At 45.8% G+C, this 18716-nt stretch overlaps 2 protein-coding genes across 2 annotated transcripts in view; both read right to left on the bottom strand.

Annotated features, from left to right (window-relative positions):
• PSMD1 (proteasome 26S subunit, non-ATPase 1) overlaps nucleotides 1–10850 on the bottom strand; it is a 63551-nt gene extending 52701 nt beyond the window's left edge. The window contains exons 1-9 of the mRNA XM_042042438.1: nucleotides 10726–10850; nucleotides 8576–8619; nucleotides 7458–7531; nucleotides 7044–7213; nucleotides 6018–6223; nucleotides 4603–4746; nucleotides 3633–3859; nucleotides 2181–2244; nucleotides 346–474 (exon numbers count right to left, since the gene is read on the bottom strand). Coding sequence (XP_041898372.1) covers nucleotides 346–474; nucleotides 2181–2244; nucleotides 3633–3859; nucleotides 4603–4746; nucleotides 6018–6223; nucleotides 7044–7213; nucleotides 7458–7531; nucleotides 8576–8619; nucleotides 10726–10741 — 1074 coding nt within the window. The 5' untranslated portion in view covers nucleotides 10742–10850. The remainder of the gene's footprint in view (nucleotides 1–345; nucleotides 475–2180; nucleotides 2245–3632; nucleotides 3860–4602; nucleotides 4747–6017; nucleotides 6224–7043; nucleotides 7214–7457; nucleotides 7532–8575; nucleotides 8620–10725) is intronic.
• A 1144-nt stretch (nucleotides 10851–11994) lies between these two features.
• The window catches only part of CUNH2orf72 (chromosome unknown C2orf72 homolog), an 11501-nt gene continuing 4779 nt past the window's right edge, over nucleotides 11995–18716 (bottom strand). The window contains exons 2-4 of the mRNA XM_042042384.1: nucleotides 18350–18690; nucleotides 15226–15342; nucleotides 11995–14075 (exon numbers count right to left, since the gene is read on the bottom strand). Coding sequence (XP_041898318.1) covers nucleotides 13984–14075; nucleotides 15226–15342; nucleotides 18350–18690 — 550 coding nt within the window. The 3' untranslated portion in view covers nucleotides 11995–13983. The remainder of the gene's footprint in view (nucleotides 14076–15225; nucleotides 15343–18349; nucleotides 18691–18716) is intronic.

The raw sequence follows: 18716 nt of genomic DNA, 5'->3' as shown, positions 1-18716 counted from the left end.
CTCACATAACACCTCAATCAAGATACCAACATACTGTAACCTATAGTCCTGGCTGACTCCTCCCTTCCCAACGAGCAGCATTTGCAATGGATCTGACAGGGAGCTGGAGGGTGAGTTTTGCCCATCTTACTGGACAGATGAAAAACAAACCCACCCAAAAAAAAAACCCCCCAAAAAACTGTGAGAAAAACATAAGTTTCTATAACCAATCAGACAAAAAACAATTAAAATACCAACATGCTAATAGCAGCCTATCATTAAAAACAATAGAACATGGTCAAAACAAACACAGAATGAATCAGATAAATCCAAGACTACGGTTTTATATTTAACAAAGTCTCTTACCTTTGTGTTTTTGAGGATCATGAGGTCTGTATTGTTGTTTCGTATTAAAAACTGCAGATGTAACTCAATGGCCATTTCCCCACTTAAAATTTTAATCATTTTTGAGATCTGGTCCTTAGGCTCTGGATTCTTCACATACAAGCAAAGGAGAAAAAAATTCCATGAGAACCCAACTACAGCTCTGCTAAAATACAATTCATGAGAAGCTTCTCTGGTATGTTTCCATCACCATATTCCAAAACCTATCAGGTTTTAGGACTAAAAAGACATTGTTTCTGTCCTTGGTGCACAAGCCCAAACCTCCCAAAAATCAAACCTTTTGTGCACAGCAGTGCAGGTGGTAGAAGAGACTCTTCAAAAAGAAATGTATTCTTGCATTGAAAGCAAAAGGGTGTGGATGACATCTGACATTCTGCAAGCAGCTGTTTGGCCTTACAGAGACAGTAAGTCTCCTGCTAGAGGCAAACCCTTTTATAAATTTCAACGTGTATTTCCATGGAAGGTTTCATAGACAGGGCCACAAAGTTACAATACTTTGCAAGACCCTGCTGAGCTGCAGCATCATTCTTGTGAGCTACAAGCTTTATTTAGAACAACAGCTAGTAGAACTAGGAAACTTTAATACATCATCTTACAGAGCTCTTTGAGAAAGTCTCCGTCCTCATGATGGAACAGCTGAAAATGGATCTCTGGAAACTGAAGTTCCTTTTGAGCAGGGTGAAAAGTACAGTGCAGCTCTTTGTCCTGACATTGTTAGCAGCTCACAGACTAGCCAAGCATGAGTAGTTCAGCCCTTAAACTAATTCCCTCAATTATTTCTTTGTAGCCAGCATTCTGAACTGTGTAAGATTAAGCTAAAGAACATTTCTGGCCACACAGATCGTTTTTGTGTACTTGGTACAAAAGCAAAGCCAATGCAGCAGAAACTGATTCAAGACACCTTTCCTGCACAGAACCACTGTCGAGGTTCCTTGCTGGGGCAAGAAACTCAACCCCTTTTGTTTTCCTTGTGAAATATAATTTGAAGGAAACACTTCAATTTGCCCTTAATTAATTTTTAAGTGATCTTCAAGAATCTTTCAAAGATTCCCAAGTTTTGTTTGCAAACATTTACTATGGGGAAAAAGAAATAAAAAAACCAACAACTTGTCTTGGGTTTTACTTTCCTCTCTGGTAGCACTTCTTGTCTTCAGCATTGGAAATGTCAGAATTGCCTTAACTATTCTGCATGCTGAAATGCAACTGTATGCTCATGTTAGAAGTGAACTCACTTTCTCCAATACTTGGGGAAAGAAACTAAACAAAGAGATTCCAACCAACTGGCCCAGCAACACAGCACCACGCAGGCCCGAGGCAACTTTAGGGCTTTATGGAAAAGAAACTCTGTTACATCAGCATCCCCTCCTGCCACTCCTGCAGAACAGCATCAGTTCTACCCAACCAGAACTACAGTTGGATTTTTGAAGAACAAAAAAAATACATTAAGCTAATTCACTTCCTAAGGTTCTCAGCAGCAGTTAAATTTCAGGCCTTTTCTTCTGGAATGAGTTAATTGTTTCAATATCAAAAGGCAAACACACGAGCCAGATCCTTCTGTTTCCTATTTCAGAACTCAGTAATTCCTGCTGAACTCTGACCATTTCCCAGTCTCACACAGCTTTCAGTATCTGAACTGCTGGACTTTAAGTCAGATATTTGGCCCTCAGACACCATCTGTCTCCAAAACAGAAAAGGAAGTCCATTCTTTATTAGCCAAACCAATTTAGCAATCCTAGAGATCCAAAGAGAACACATAAGAAAAACTAAGTAAGGTCTATTTTGGAAATAGCACTCACAATTTCCACAGACTTCCCTGCTGCACAAGTGCTTCCTGGTTTCTCTTCTGCTTCCATAGCATCACTGAAATAAAATAAAAATGAAAAACGCATCACCTGCAACTAGTCAAGAACTGTAATTATGGCTGAACATTGTCCTGAAGGAGTAGCCTGGGATTTGGAGATGATGACCGGAAAAGAGGACTTTGATAGAACAAGGGCTGACTATCTGGAGCTCACTGCTAAAGAGAAAACTCCTCCCCCACTCAATTTTCAGGGAACTTGAGGACAAAGGCCTGGAAATCCTACTTTCTTATTCCATCTAGAGAGACAACAAAAATAAAGATGCTTGTAGGGAATGAACAGACACAGATGAGCAAACAAGGTCAACAAACAAGGCATCAAGGATAATTTTATCTTCCCCCAGAAGCCTTGTGCTCGTCGCTATTAGCATGGGTACTGCAGTGTTGACATTGAAATGAAACATATTAAGATGTTGTTAGCACCTTGTTCTAATGCTACACAGGCTGACATAAATTCTTCTGTGTCTCTCACTTAATTTCACCGGAAAAGAAGAGAGGAAGAGGAAAATGTTTGCCAAGCCTGTGTCACCAATTCAAAAGTATTTATACTCAGCTCCACAGCTGGATAAACCCTTATATTTAACCAGCCTGGATCTAGGTGGGATTCTCCACCACACACTATCAAAGACAGTGCAGGGAGCAGGTTGTGCACAGACATAAGAGCTCTGGTGAAAGTATCAGTAAGTATTCCATGGTGATTACAGAGCAGATGGAGAACAAACTTCTTCCATGCTGCCCCTGAGCTGAGCAGCAGCCTTAGCATAGATTGGTCAATTCTCCTGTAAGTCACCAAAAGAAGAAATAAAGATGATGGAATGGTTAGTGCCAACCTTGATTTTTCTAAACAGCAGTTTTCTGCAGTTAAGATCTACGATACTGACCACTGAACATGTTTTAAAAAACTCAAAGTAGATTTGAACTACCTCTTCTGAACTGCAACTACAAAGGGTCTGTTGACACCACAGTATCATCTGAGCTCACTCTTCCCACAAGCTGTGATGTGAAACCAAACTTGCACATAGCTGTAATGAGCTTTTTCCCTGAACTCCCCTCTCTCCTCAGCTTTGCATGTTGCTGCGAAGACCACATAGCATCAGCATTCCCAAGCAACTCATGCCATGGCTTAATGAATTACTGCTCATTAGCTGAGCCACAGTATAACTGCTCCGTGCTTATCTCAACTGCAAAGGAAAATCCCTTTAAAAACCAGTAGATTTTGGTAATACACAATTTCATTTTGAGCAAATAGCATGTCTTGCCTATTACTCTGTCTTAAATAAAGGGAGTAACTTGACAGCTTGTAAAAAGCATCCATACATGGAATAGGAGGCTCCATTAGAGCCGGACTGGAGCCAAACAACTCCACCTCCTCTCAAGTCAATCCCCCCACCTGTCTTTCTCTGATCCAGGGATGGTGCCGGTGTTGGTGGATCCAGGCACGGAGGCAATGGGAGTTCCAACCGTGCGGAGATTCTGGATGACAGAGGACAGGAACTGCTGGCTCGCACTTTCATACAGGTCAAAGCAAATTTGGTAGGCCATGAGAAGGTTATCATCCTTCACCAGTTTTTCCAGGATGTCACTCACAGCCTGTGGGTCATCCAGGAATATCAGGCACTGAGCAGGAGAAAGGGAAGAACAGAAAAAAAACCCCAGGAGAAAACATTAAATACTTCAGAACAAGAAAGCAACACTACCCAAAGCCACACTCCAAATCCCTCACATCTGTTGCTTCCACAGAACGTCCTCTTGAAAGAAAGAAAATTTCTCTTTCATTGAAGACAATAGAAAACTCAGAAGAGTTTTCATAGAAAAACAAGACTTGTCCTACTAAACATATAAATTTCGAAAGCACATTGAAGAAGCACCAGTCATTCTGTAGGGATGTCTCAGCCGAAATGAAACAGGCGTAATACTGAGTCACGTGTCCATGGCATACCAAGACTGGCAAAGACCTGAGAACATCTGAGTAACTTCACAACTGGTTGTCTAAACACTTTTAGACAATGGCTTACCAAAAAAAACAAAGCACTGGAAATGTTCTTATGACAAATAAATAAAATTCCAAGCTGTGAACCTACCATCTGATACTCCCTACATAGGCTTAAAATATTCTGTCAGAGTTGTCTGTGTCCTCAAGCTGCCTTTGAATGCATTTCTTTCTCTAGAAATTGACCAAATATGCAATATTTACATCTCTTTTTCAAGCTGATCTCACTCTGATATATGTTGGAAGCACGCAACCAGGAAAAGATATTTCATTTAACTGAACAAAAGACAGAGAACAGGTAGATGTCAAGCCAAATATACCTGAAGAAGAGTAACTTTATTATCTTTAAACATGACTTTGAAAAGTTTACCTGGCACACATTGATGAAGTCTGGTTTCTCCAGATTCATGTAGATTTTAACTAGAACTCTCAAGACTTTATTACGAAACTGTTTATTCTGCATCAAAGACATACAGAGCTTCAAGCTGTAGGCCAGCATCCCAGGAACATCATTCTGAAATAGAATTCAGGGATATCACACATGGGTTTAGACTGACAAGCAGGATTTAGAAAGGAAAATAAAGCTACCCCTTTTCTATTTTAAAAAAGCAGAGCAAATATGTGCATATAAATCTTCACAGTTTCCTTTCCCATTTCCAGAGAAGCTTATATACAGGTGTATTGAAGTTTAAAGAAAAAAAAAACACTATAAAAAACATGCAGGACCAATATTTAATTCAGAAGTTAAAACATACAAAATATTAACTTAAAAGTACAATACCTATTTCTCCTTCACCCTTCTTGTTCAAACAATTGGTTTTGAATGCAGTGAAATTCACTGCACTAACATAAAATGTCAGCACAACAAACCATGCACCAAGAAAAGATCAAGCCTAAGAAAAAGATTTGGTTACTAGACCTCAGAAAGGCAATTCAAAATGGGGGATTTATAACTGGCAAGTTAGTAAATGCAATGTTTAGGACAACAAAGAGCACAAAAAAAGCAAGATGGATGCCTTATGATTATCATTCATACACAGAAATGGGAGACATCCAAACATATGTAGAAGATGTAAACTGAAAAGCAGTAAAATTTAAAGGATTCAAGCAATGTGTCGGGCATATGATTGAGATACTACAGCATAACAAGATTGCACACAGCTGCTGAGCTGCTGCAAATGACTACAGGCCTCCTCTTACCGCCACTAACAGTAACATGACTTACCTTAAACTCTCAGTGAAAGATGTTAAAGCCAAGCTGCACTGCCTCAGAGTCAGGGCAAGCTAAGACTGCACACAGACACTTACTGAAAATTAGAGCAGCTCACCCAGCTACTGGAGTTTCTTCTTTTGCTTACCATTAATAAATCGCTTACCCAGCCCTAAGGATCCCTTCCCAGAGTGAATTACAGCAGATGACAGGCACAACTAAATAAAAGAGCTGTTCTTACATTATGCCAGTATAGTATCTCTGCCAGTAGCTGACAGGGAATACCTTAAGAGGAGGGCACATAGCCAAGCTTCCTGGGAATATTTTCCCATCAACTTGTAGTTCAAAGATTTCCTAAAGGTAGGGGGGGGATCTTCCTACACTTGATAGCCCTGAGTGGCTCTGCCTTCTATGAACATGTCGAACTGAACACCCCCGAGTTTAAATAAAATGGATCTTCTATTCTGTTCATACAAAACAGGGCAAGTTCCACAGCAACATGGATCTTGCACTTGACTTCTGGATCCATACCTGGAAAAGCCTAGCTACAGGCACCTCCTGTCTCTTGCACATACCGACTCAAGGATGGTTTTCTCAAAGATGTCCAGCCTGCGTGTCTCCAGAGCAATGCCAATGGCCTGCTTGTACTTGTGGTCATCCAAGCACCGCTGGAACATTTTGTTCACTATCCCTTCTAGCCTCTCATCCACAGGTTTCTTCTCCCCTTCTGGCAGCTCTGCATTCTCCACACACTGCTTGGTATAGTGGTCGATACATTTTGCTGAAGAGATAATGAATAAATATGGGGGAAATAGTCAAGTTCCCAGATTTTTGCAGTTTTGTACAGGTGAAGAGACCAGCATGTGCATGAACATGTTCTACCAGCAAGTACAGTGTATGGGAAATTACACATTTGTGTAGTTGTATACAGAGAGTACGGGAAAATACTTCTATTATCTCCTAATAAACTCTGGTTTTAGTGCTGAAATCAAGTAGGTATTTTAAAAATTAAACCAAGGATATGATCTCTGTTCAAGTGTCACGTTAAATAAATTAGAAAACAGCAGTAGGAGACTTCCTAGCTCCACTGCAAGCACCAGTTGGGGAGACTGGAAGCCAGCCCAGGTCAATCATATCCAGCAGATGAGATTTTTAAAAGGCATTCAAATTATACCTGCAGTCAACAGCTGACTTGCTGTTGTGGGTGCTTAAGCACAACTGTCCCCCTCAATTAGGTGTGTAGCTACACTTACTAGCCAATTATTTTCAAAGTCATGCTGAAATTGATAATAACATCAGCACACAAATGAGAGAAAGGACAATAAACAACGAAAGAAATTTTCTTATTAGGAATTCACTACAGAATAAGGGTTAAGAACAGGAAAAAAATTCCAGAACTCCCAAGTCAATTCCATCACAGAATCCCAAACCATAAGAAAGAAAGTACAAATAAACTGGGTAAAATTTGCTGCAGTGTCAGTTTAAATGAACACAAAGACACCAAGAAAAATACAGAGAAAAAAACTACACCAAGTAAAATTTTAAAGGTACAGCAGCTTTGACAACACAAGAGCTTCTTTTTCGCAGCAGCAGTTTTTTACCAATGATCGTCTCCACATATTCTGAGTTGTCATTGACATTGAAGAGATCACCAGCTCCCAGGGCATAGTTCAGGGATTCCTCAAAGGCTCCCAGATGGTAAAAAACTTTAGAAGCAACCAGAGCAGCAAACTGGCGGCTCCGAAAGCCCTCATCTTCATAGAGAACTTCACTGCAGAGGAGAGAGAGAAGAGCATCAGCTCTGTGTGCTCGGATCTCTTTAAGACCACATGACAAGTACAGGCTTGACTGAACTTGCATCTTTGGGACCACAGCTCCAACCCCACATCCACACACATTAGTGCTTTCTAGGAAATATGGAGCTACATGCTGTACTAGCCATTGTCAAGAAACTAGAACTACATCCACTTCGTATGTCACGTTCTTTTTAAGCAGCATTAAGTGTCTTCTCTTACATTTTGTCCACTGACTCAGAGATCTCTGCCCAGAAGTCATTGACAACAGCATTCAACTTGTGAAGAGCAAACTCCTACCAAAAAATAAAAAAGTTATATTACATTGAGAATGCATTTACCGCCTTTCCTCAGTAAAAATAAAGTACATTCTAGGATGGGTATCATGAACACCGACCCATTTCAACAGCAAATTCTATTTTAAAAGATCTTTGTGAGCATTCACTAATCTTTGCAAGTCCTTTGCAAATAAAGAGCTGTTCACTTAACAGGTAAGACAACTCAAGCATTCCTTCCCATGGCCTCTCTGTGATGAATGACTGGCTGATGTGTCTGATAGATTAAATTCCCTGAAATACAGAGATTTCAAAGTCTTTGTGACGACCTCTGTGTAGCACATGGAATCAGCCTGCAGTCTACACCAGCCAACTCTATTTATATGGCCACAGTACTTCAGCTGATAAACAAACCAGAGTGGAATCAGCCCACTTATAATCAGTTCACAGCAAAAGCAGGGATCATTCGGATCCATCACTACCTCTGTCTGTATCCAAGAAAAACAACTAGGGATTACAAATATTAAAAAGTGCACCTTCCCCTCCTAAAAGGGGCCACCTTTCAAATAATTGGCAACCATCAACACACCACCACTTTGAGTGTCGGTGTTCTGTGGATTCACACCCTCCGTGCACTGGAAAGACTGTGTTGCTATTTTCTTCTCATACTACTACTGTGATTTTTTCCCAAGTGAAAACTGTAACTGTGATTTTGTTCTACATTGATTAAATTATTCTAAAAACTTGAGATGTTCTTCAGCTTTGAATTTTCAAAATGCAGTCTCTGGAATAATTTTAAGTTACAAAGCCCCATTATCATCAGAGAGCTGGGAGCTTTCATGAGTAGAGATTTTTGCATTTGAAGTTCCAGTTTGATCCATGTTGAAAACAAGGAAGTTTACAATCTGTTACCATTTATTTAAGCCCTTTCTTTCAGCTTTCAGGCACAATTTGGTGCCCATCTGTTGCTGTCCAACCATAAATTACTGAGATCTGCTCCTTTTTGATTTTAAGCTCTCCAAGTAACGCATTTGCTGTTATTTTCTCTCGGATGTAAGAGCCTACCTTGAGCTGTGGCTCTTCTTCATCCAGAAGAGAGATAATTCCAGCTGAAAAACAAAATCATAGTTAATTCTGGTCTCTCTGTATCAAAAGTAAGCTTGTCATTTAGTTCAAATCCAACAGAACAGGAAAGAAGGCTGTGGCTGGAATGCTGATTTTAAATCTTAAGTATAAAACTTCAAAGATCAGACTCAAGTTTGTATTAAATGATGTAAAATAGTTCAGAATTTATAACTGAAAAAGCACATTCTTTATAAAACATGATCATTCTTAGAGAAAACAGAATTTTTTCATGCCAAGGAAACTGGCCTCATGCATAGGAGATGTTGTACCTCACAGATTTAGCAAGACTCCTGATGCTGTCCCAGAACATTTGTATAAACAGCTACAGAAATATTGTTTAACTGACACGACTGAGAGGCTCACAGGAGCTCAATCTGAAGCACAAGGATAGGTTGTTTCATTGTCAGACTCCAAAGATGCAACGGAAAGGGTTGGAATATGATCTGATCAAAATCCAACACAATTCACTGCTTTAAATCTTTAATCTGTTGTACAGCTTGACAACCTCTTTAAATCTGAGAAAACCACATGAAACTGGAAAGGCCAGCAAGCTTATGGAGGGCTGAATGGGACTTCCAAAAGATCTTGACAAATCTAAAAGGTGCATGTGCAGGTCCAAACCAAAATGTACAAATATAGAATCTGAAGAGTACAGAGGGTTAAGATGAAATATCATCAATAATATCATTTAGCTGCAGTGGGAGGCAGAGAACCAAACCTCACACAGACGTGTAAGTGAGAGCAGTTCTTGGCAGATCCATGAGGCACCTTCCCTCTCCTTGGCACCCACTGGCCAGACCCTGTGCCCAGTGCTGGGCACTGTGTTTGAGTCACGAGCAAACCAGTGTGTTTAGAGCTGGGCAGAAAGAACAGGGAGCTCTGGCAGTCAGCTCCTGAACGGTGGCTAGAGCCTTGTAACTGGCTGGTCTACAGAAACCTGGGAAAGGTGCAGAGTTCAGGGCAGCTGCCAGCAGGAAGGGAATAAGCTGATCTTTGTGTCAGATATGAACAGGAGCAGTAAGACTAAACTTTAGTGAAGCCTCAAAGAATGAGGTTTGATGATATGAAAAGTTTTCTCACAGAAACACATTTATTCCTTTGCCTAATGAAGTCGCAGAACCTCCCTTATCAGGGATTGTTTTTAAAAAACAGGTTAGACACACATCCATCAGTAACAGGAATTGAAGGAACATGAATCTGGCTCTTAGGCAAAGAAGGCAGATTCAGCAGCCATCCCACTGTGCTCCTTCCAGCTGTTTTCTGTATCTCTACACCAAATGTTTGCTTTGTTTATTATTACTATTACTATTATTATTTTAAATAAGTTCCTCCATTTACCTAATCTATGAGGAGGAAGCAATCTCACTCTTATACACTGCCTGCATACCTTGCTCCAACATACCCTTTTTACATTTTTTTAATGCCTCTAAAATGAATTCCTACTTTTCCTCCATCAAAATAAAGACTTAAACAAAGCAAAGCGTTCACGAAGAGAAAGTTACCTGGACACTGTAACCCTCTGCACTATTTCTCTCGCCAAGCCACAACCAGCTGCATGTTAATTTCTGGCCTGAGTATTTCTAGAAATACTTCCCATACTTTTTTACACTATCAAGTTCCTCACAGATGCACAAACACTGCGTAACATCCAATTCCTCATACGCTTCATTATCGTGCACTCCTTAGACTGACGTTTCCTCTGCAAGGCATTTGCGTTTCTGAACTCCAGACTCCTTCCTCTTCCCCCTCTCAAGTCCCTGCTGCGCCTCCCGAGAGCCCTCTGGTTTTACACCGAAAACGCAGCTGAACCCTCCCGCTCACACCGCGGGGTCCCGGCACCGCTGCCCGGGGACCCCCAAAGCCACCGGAGCCCTCCTGAGACAGCGCCAGGAGACGGACACGGCAGCGGGCTTCGAGAGCCGGTCGTGCCGGTCCGCTGGGCACCAGGGCGGCCTCTCTCTGCCGTCCGGGGGTAAGCGGGGCCGGGGAGCCCCGTGACGGGCGGCTCCGCGGAGCTGCGGCGGTGCCCAGTCACGGCCCTGACTCAGCGAAATCCCGGCTGACAACGCCGCCCCGCGCCGCTGCCTCACCGGCCGAAGTGATCATGATGCCACCCGGCTGCCCTCGGAGGGGGGGTCGGAAAGGTCCGAAGGGTCCGGGGGGTCGGGTCGGATCCGGTCCGGCCCAACCGCGGTGCCGCCGCCGCCGCCGCTGCCCGGCCCGGAAGTGCTGCCAAGGGCCTCTTCCGGCGGCTCTGCGCTGCGCCCGGGAGAGGTGCCCGTGTGATCGCCTGCGCGGGACGGCGGAGAAAAAGGCAGGCAGGAGCGGGGCAGCCCTGCCGCCGGGGGCCTCGTACCGTCCTCGGCCCCTCACAGGCGCCCCGCGAGCCTCACGGCTCCGCCACAGCCCCGCGGGCTCCTCACGGCCTCCCACGGCGCAAACCCCACACCACTGGGCGAGCGGGGCCGCGGGGCCGGAGCTGTGAGTTCCCCACGAGTGCCCCCGCCGGTGCCCGTGTTTGCGCCGTGCCCACAGAAGCGGCTGCTTCCCCCGCCCGGACAGGCCGCCCGCAATGGGGGGAGAGGGGCATCTTTGGGGGCACAGCGTGTCCCGTGGCAGTACAGGCATCAGCGGTTTTATCTCATGGATTTAACGCCTCTGCGGGCCCCGACTCCTCTCACATTTCCATGGGGAAAGGCCTCACCCACCCAACCCCATTTGTCCCTTAAAAGGGAAGCACAGGTGGAGATGAGTCTGACAGACCCCATCCATCACGTCAGAGCATAGGGCAGTGTCCAGATCCGCACAGACACGGATCTGACAGTGCCCCAGTTGTGGAGGAGTGTGGAGTTTTTTTGGCTCCTGCTTTGGTTCTGGTATGGACAGACGGGACACACAGGCTGGTGGATTTGCACCAGGGAAAGTCCAGCTCAGGAGCAACGATGCTACACAAGAGACCAAAGTGCCCAGATCTCAGCAGGATTCACTTCTCCTTGTTGCTACCGAACAGGAAAAAACTCCTCTGAAGGGCTTGAATTCCTTGAGGATGCATAATGGTATCAGTTAGTGAAAGTTATTAATTAAAGTTATTAATGAAAGCTTATCAGAGCCCTACCCACAACACCGAGAGGGGCTGCTGCACTCTTGGATAACTGGGAAGATCTCCAGCCTTCTCCATTGCCGCACCTGGGCTGCACTCAGTTCTGCTGATCTTCTGCATATCAGACGCTGGGGTCACTTCAATTCCATCCCATCCCATCCCAATATCCAGTTTTTTCAAACCAAGATAAATATGAGGTAAGCCATGCGTAATGTTTTTTTAAGGATAACACCATGGCAAACAAATAAGCACATTCCAATTAAGAAATTAAATGTCTTTATTCTTTACAACAAGCACATAACAATGCCCTTAGATTATTCAATCAATTAAACATGTAAAACTATCTGCTTATACCTCCAAGTGCACAGATAGTGAAAAAAGAAAAGAGAAAAATAAAGTATTTAAGTCCCTTTTATTCCTCAGTCAAAGAAAAACAACACTTTTGGTGAAATATGTTCTTGCTCACACCTCCTAAAACCCAGGCAGTTCATCCACTTTCACAAATTTCCTTGCAAGGGTAAACTTGCACGATTTACCTAAAAATTACCAGTAAATAAATCCAGTGGATTTGCAGCACTCAGGGAGGTTTAACTGCCCATTTGTGCTCTTGGGCGACCTCTTCATTGGTGAATTCCTGGCAGCAAAGGCCAAATGTTGCAAGAAAACAGATTCCTACTGGCAAGTCCTGCTGGACCCACCTAACCCAGGGCTTTATTGGGAAATACAGACCTGCCCAGCAACCTGGGCTGTGCAGGGATGGAGCAGGAGGGAACCTTCATCTCGCCAAGATGCACTGAGTGCTCGGTGCTGAAACCTGGGATCAGGAATACAGCCAGCCACACCAAGTCACTTGGCTATGTTTGTATTTTCAGGTCATCAGCACAGAAATCCTACAGAAATCCTGGAGGCTGGAAGGAGAGTGGGTCAGTGCCCTCTCTGCAGAGCAGCATCCTCTGCTCCAGGTAAGAGCAAGAGGGATGCCAAAGGCAAACTGCTGAGAGAGTGCTGGCCGGAGCTGGCAGGACTCCAGACACTTCAGCTGCCAGTGGGAAAAAAGGAGCCAGAGAGAGGACAGACATGCACTGAGGATGTACTTTGGCAATTAACCCAGAGACGAGGTAGGCAGGTTGAAGTTTCTGATCTGAGCTGGAGGAAACTCCTAAAGGAAAGCCAGCCCCAAACAAAACCCAGCAGCTTGTGCTCAAACAAGACCTGTTTTATGTTGCATAAAGAATTTAAAAGATATTCTTAGCATTAGAGTAATATTCCCCATAAACCAAGGATTTGTAGTTAATTGTGTTTCCCCACAGGCTACAGGCAGCCCTTTGGAAATATTTAAATAGATAATTTTTGTACTTTTACATTTATTTATGGAGACAGGCACATCTTCTTGTGCTGCAGGCCACTCCAAGGTGTGCCACCACGCCTGTGGAGATGTCCCAGATAAGATGGCCCTCTCCTGTAGCCCCATCTAGCACCAGCCACACCTTAGTGCCCACCTGCCACCCCTCCAACCCAGGCAGTCCTTCAGTCAGTCTTTGAGCACCAGGACAAGCCAAAGGGACAGACCCTGCTCCCAAACCCCACTCTGCTCTAGATGCCATTACTGTCAGTATCTTTTATGTTATTCTTGCTACCCAGGCTGGGCTGTTACTGCATTCTTCATGTTACACTGTAACACTCAAGCTTTCCAGTAGCTCGTAGATCGGAGAGCTCACATTCAGTCCCACTGCAGTCTCCAAGCCACTGTGTTACTTTTTTTTGTCTTTTTTTTTTTTTTTTCTCCTGATCACAAAGAGGGTGGGAACTTCCAAGCGCCAATGAAGCAGGAAAACAAGGCAGCAGAATCAGTCTGCCAGGGAGGCCAGCTCCAGCAGCCTCAGCAGGGAACTTTGCTCAGAGTGAGAAAACATTCCTCATTCTTCAAACAGGTGGCTGCATTTCACACTCAAAGTCCCAACGTCAGGGTATGGGATATGGGATACATCCCCAAAGGGCTTCTCAGAAGCCAAGTGGCCAGCAGCAGCTCCAGGTGCCCCGGGGCAGCAGGGCACAGCAGGGAATGGCTCTTTGGCACAGACCCCAGGGGCTGTTGGCAGCTGCAGAAGACCCTGATGAGTTCAGCCAAGCAGCTTTTCCCTGGAGCTGTGGGTCCTTGGAGGAAAGGGCCTGCACCAGCTCCTCTTCCCACTGCTCCAAATCCACTGTGCAGATCTGGAATTTGGACTGTGCTCGATGCCTGGCACCTCTAGGTGCCTGTGCCTCCAGCAGCTTCTTCGCAGTTTCCATTGGGGGACAGGCTGGCCAGAGCCACTTCTTCCTCAGGGTCCTGCAGGTCATCTGCAGGGAGCAGAGAGAGGTCAAGGGAGACCTGAACAGAAAACCCCTCCTCCTGGAAAATGCTACTTAAGACGACAAGAAAGCATGGGCTGAAGCAATTGATACATACTCACAACCTAAGCACAGCTGATTTTTTTTCAAAACTGATTTTCATTTTGTTTTACAAACTCAACATTGCTTCAGCAAATAGAGCAAAGGAGCACAGGGCCCAGCTCCTGGCCTCCCGAAGTCTCAGCAATCTCAGAACAAGTTCCATGGCCACAGGGTATCACCTGCCTGGCACTGACAGCAAGATCAGGCACTTCGGTTTTCTTACCACAGAGAGTGGGTCTCACATGTCTCAAAGCTGCATAAATTGGGCATTTCAGTTGTTTTGTCTGACTCTTATGCTCTTTAAGGATTTTATGTATTTAAGAGGCATTCGGACAAGGCCTTAATAACATCCTTTAACATCTGGTCAGCCCTGAAGTGGTCAGGCAGTTGGTTTCAAGTGAAAATATAACATTCTATTATTTTTACAGTGAAGGAGCTTTCCCTCCTCTTTGTGCATCATAATACAATCTGGATCTCCGCACCACACTCCTTGAAGCCTCCTGCATGAGGCACTTCTGCAAAAAGAAAATCACTGCTGGGAAGTGCAAGCCGAAGTGCCAACTGTGCACAAAGGCTGAATGCTGTGCTATGCATTACCTGAACAATTTCCTTTAGAATCGGGGACCCCACAGCTGACTGCCCTCTCCCTTCTCTCTGCCAGCCTCAACGGCAAATGGTTTGGGAACCCTCCTTCCAACCATGTTTGCAGAAAACATCACATAGTATCAGGGTGCTTCCAATTCATTGCTTAGACAGTAGCTCTGCTTTCAAACACTCAAGCAAAATGCAGCTGAGTTCAGCAGTGCTTCCAGGGGTGTATTTGGGCACTGGACCCAGCGTGGTTTCATTTAGACAAGCAAAAGGTCAGAAAACAAGGAGATGGCAACAAAGCAGCTAGATGTGCTGGTTGTCTTCAGGTTTGGGCTAAAGGGAAGTGAGGTCAACTGCAGAACTGGAAATAGCTGAAAGAGGTTACCAGCAAGGGGTTTGGACACCAGGGAATCATGAGCAATTTCTGACAATCACAGCAGAGTACAGGGGAGGAAGCTGGGCATACCTTCATGAATGTTGTTTTCAGCTTTTGCTTTATAATCTTTTCTCCAGCTCCTCTGGTTCCAAGAAATGCACTGCAAGAAGGATGGGAGCCTCCACCTCTCCCTGTCTTTCATGTCTTCTGAATAAACCAGAGAAGATGAGTTCAGACTGGTAGCAGGTCAGCCCTGCTGCTTCCCCACCTCTCCCTCCATGAGCCTTGCAACAAAACCAGGTCCACTCCACGAAGCCCACCACTAGAAAGTACAGAGCAATTCCTGGCAATCCTTGTATGTCCTGGATTGCAGTGTATTCTATTACCATCCTCATGAGCTGTTGAAACCAGGTGGGGCAGTGTTTCCTTGCCTCCTCCCTCGGGACTTTCTGTTAATGGCCCATCAATGCCTTCCTGCATAGATAACTCCCTCCAAACTGTCTTCTGTTCATGAGCCTAATCAATGCCTTGCCTCATGACTCATCATCACATTGTGAGATGCTCCACCCAGAAGGAGGAACCAAGCATTCCATCCTGAATATAATCTGAGGTTCCGAACACCACAGACAACCTTCCCACTAGATTCCCAGAGGACAGGAGCTACATAGCCACCACTGGACCTTCCAAGGAAGAGCAGACCCCTTCTACAGGATCACTGCTTCAACAGAACCACATCCACCACTTCAGGAGGACTGCAGCCACCATCTTATCAGACTGCTACCACCACCCTAACAGGGTGTCAGGTTGTATCCTGACTCTGTCCGTTTGAACCAGTGTTTTCTGCCTTTTTAAAAATTTTCCTGTTAAATTGTTATTCTGACTTGGTGCCTCCCACTGGTTTGTTTTCAAACTAGTACATTATATCTGGCTGAAACCTCTCTGCTACCCTGAAAGTTTGTCCCTGGTGTCAGTTTCTTCTTTGCCACCTTGCTGCTAAAACCAACCTGGATGTGGTAGCTGAGAGTGAGCAAGAAATCTGGCAGGAGCTTAGCTGGCACACTAGGTGAGGCCGGGGACTGACACAGGGAATTCCCACAGAAGGAAGTTTTCCTTTTGCACTGTCACCTAGCTTCAACCACATCAACCTGTTTACTGCTCCCCACTTTATTAAGCAATTCCTCCCTCTCATGGAGACCTGCTGGACACACAGTCTTACAGCAGCACACTGAAAACTGCAGCTGTAACTGCTTGTAGATTGCAGAGAGCATGTAGTCGATGTATGGTATTTATTCTGGAAGACAAGAACGTTACTACAGACTTTCAAGCCATTATAGTAAAACACTACAGCAGCTTGTAGAATACTACAGCAGCGTATTTTATATGGTCTCCAACAGCAGCAGTTCAGCACTCCATTGAAATATCATCCAGCCTTTCACCTCCTAATCAGATAACAAATGATAAACCCCTTCAGCGTCCTTCAGTTTATTGAGCCATTGCGACACTAAAGGGCTCGGTGTCTTTCTGGCAGTCAACAAACAAAATCTCCAGTGCACTGCCTGGAGTTTCAGCTGCTCTTTGGAGGCACAGCTACACTTGGACTCCCTCTGTCCACGTGGAGATTTTGGGAGGCAAAGCTCACAGAAGCATGGAAAGAAGCTGTCCCTGCCGGAGGCTGAACCCTGCAGCTGATGAGTGTCCTCATTACACACACAGGTCCTGGGACACTTAATGGCTCAGATCACCAGGCACAGCATCAGAAGTGAATGAGCACACACAAACAGGCTCTAACACCCAACCCACCTCCTCCTGCTCCTCATTCTCCACAGCCAGCCACAAAAACACACGTACTGAGCCAAGCACCAGCAATGTGCCGAAGGAGAAAAAGGTCATGTATGCAGGGATGCTTTTCTGCCTCTGCAGCTGCTGTCCCACCAGGCTGCTGTGACCAGAACTGGAGGATTCACTGGAGTCTGGGAGGACACCAGAAATTCTTGCAGCAGGAACAATGCAAGGAAGACAAAAGCATGCAAAAGGAGAGAAGTTGGAAAGACAATTGTGTGTGTCTTAGTACAGAGGTGGGAGAAGACAGCCCTGTGCCTTCATAATGGGTCCTAGCCATCTCGAAGCTCCTCAATGTTCAGATCCAGGATTCTGGGCTGAGCTGATGGAAAGAAGCACCTGAGCTGCAGCCAATCATCCCCATGTCCCAGGGATCCCAGAGGACCCTGTCAATGTGGTGCTGAAGGCAAGTGCCAGGATCTCTCAGGGTAAAGGCAGTGAGACAGGAAAGCAGTCAAGCCCCTGGAAATGCTGGGAAGCAAGGTGAAAGTGGGAAAAAATTAAGGGAGGAGGGAAGGGAAACAGCCCAAGACAAGCAGTGCCAAAGATTGAAATGTTTTGTGTGGCAGCTGGGCAGGCTCTGCTCGCACCATCTCACCAGTTGCCATCACCCTGTGTTGACACACAAACCTGAATCACCTTTTGCACCAGGGCAAATGCTGTTCCTCAGACCTGGCTGACACGCACCTTTCATCCTGCCATCCTCACCCTGACATACAGTTTTACACACAAACAACGACTTGCTGTTGTTACTTAGTCATTATGCAAAATCAGCACAAGCATCTTCCTCCTTCAGGAAGGTCAGGTCCTGCCTGCACCCTACAGCACAGGCCACATCCCAGTCCTGCCTCCCCCAAGAACACACATCCATAGGCATGGGAAGGCCACCGTGTCATGGAAAGCCACAATGTCACAGCTATCAGCTGCCACATCCGTGTTATCCATGAGCTATTCTAGTGTTTCCCAAACTGCTGGGAAGTTATCGTCCCCGGCTGCCAGGACCGGGAACCTCATCAGAAAGAGGCTGATCCCATTGGAAAGGCTCTGATCCCACTAGCATGAAAGATTTCATTGGGGAAAGGCAGATCTGATTGTGTGTGGGAAGATCCCATCAGTAGTGAGTGGTCCAATCCCAATGGGAAAAGTCAGATCCCATTGGGTGAGGAGAAAATCCCCTAAGGAATGGTCAGATCCTAATGGGAAAAGCCTGACCCCATTGCATGGGAGATCCCATGAGGAGAGATCAGAACCCATTAGGATGCAGAGGATCCCACTGAGAAGGGGAAGATCCCACGAGAAAACGGAGCAAATCCCACTGTAAAAACCCCCGGCCCCTGGGTGAGGGAGGGAGGGAGGGGTCCCCCGACCCTGGTACCTGCGGGGTGCTGCAGGGCGGCCCGCAGGGCGCGGCAGGCGGCGGCGCGGCAATCGCCGGGGCTGCCCGGGCTGTACCGGGCCGCCTGCACCGTGCCGGGCGCCGGGAAATGCCGCCGCAGAGCCGCGTCCAGCACCGCCGCATCCTCGCCGTCTCCTCCAGGCAGCAGGACGCCCACGACGGCGGGCGGCGGTCCCGCGGGCAGGCGGCCGCACACGTCCCGCACCACCTCTCGCAGGCGGGTCCGCGCCCCGCGGCCCCGCGCCGCCCCGCCGCCGCACAGCACCAGCAGCAGCCGCGCTCCCAGCGCTCGCCGCCCGCCGCCGTGGGCGTCCTGCTGCCTGGAGGAGACGGCGAGGATGCGGCG

This window comes from Corvus kubaryi, unplaced genomic scaffold, assembly GCF_017639235.1.
Source record: "Corvus kubaryi isolate FWS band 111438036 unplaced genomic scaffold, C.kubaryi_AGA036_p1.0 37397, whole genome shotgun sequence".
Lineage (NCBI taxonomy): Eukaryota > Metazoa > Chordata > Aves > Passeriformes > Corvidae > Corvus > Corvus kubaryi.
This window is presented reverse-complemented; position numbering and strand designations above follow the sequence as displayed.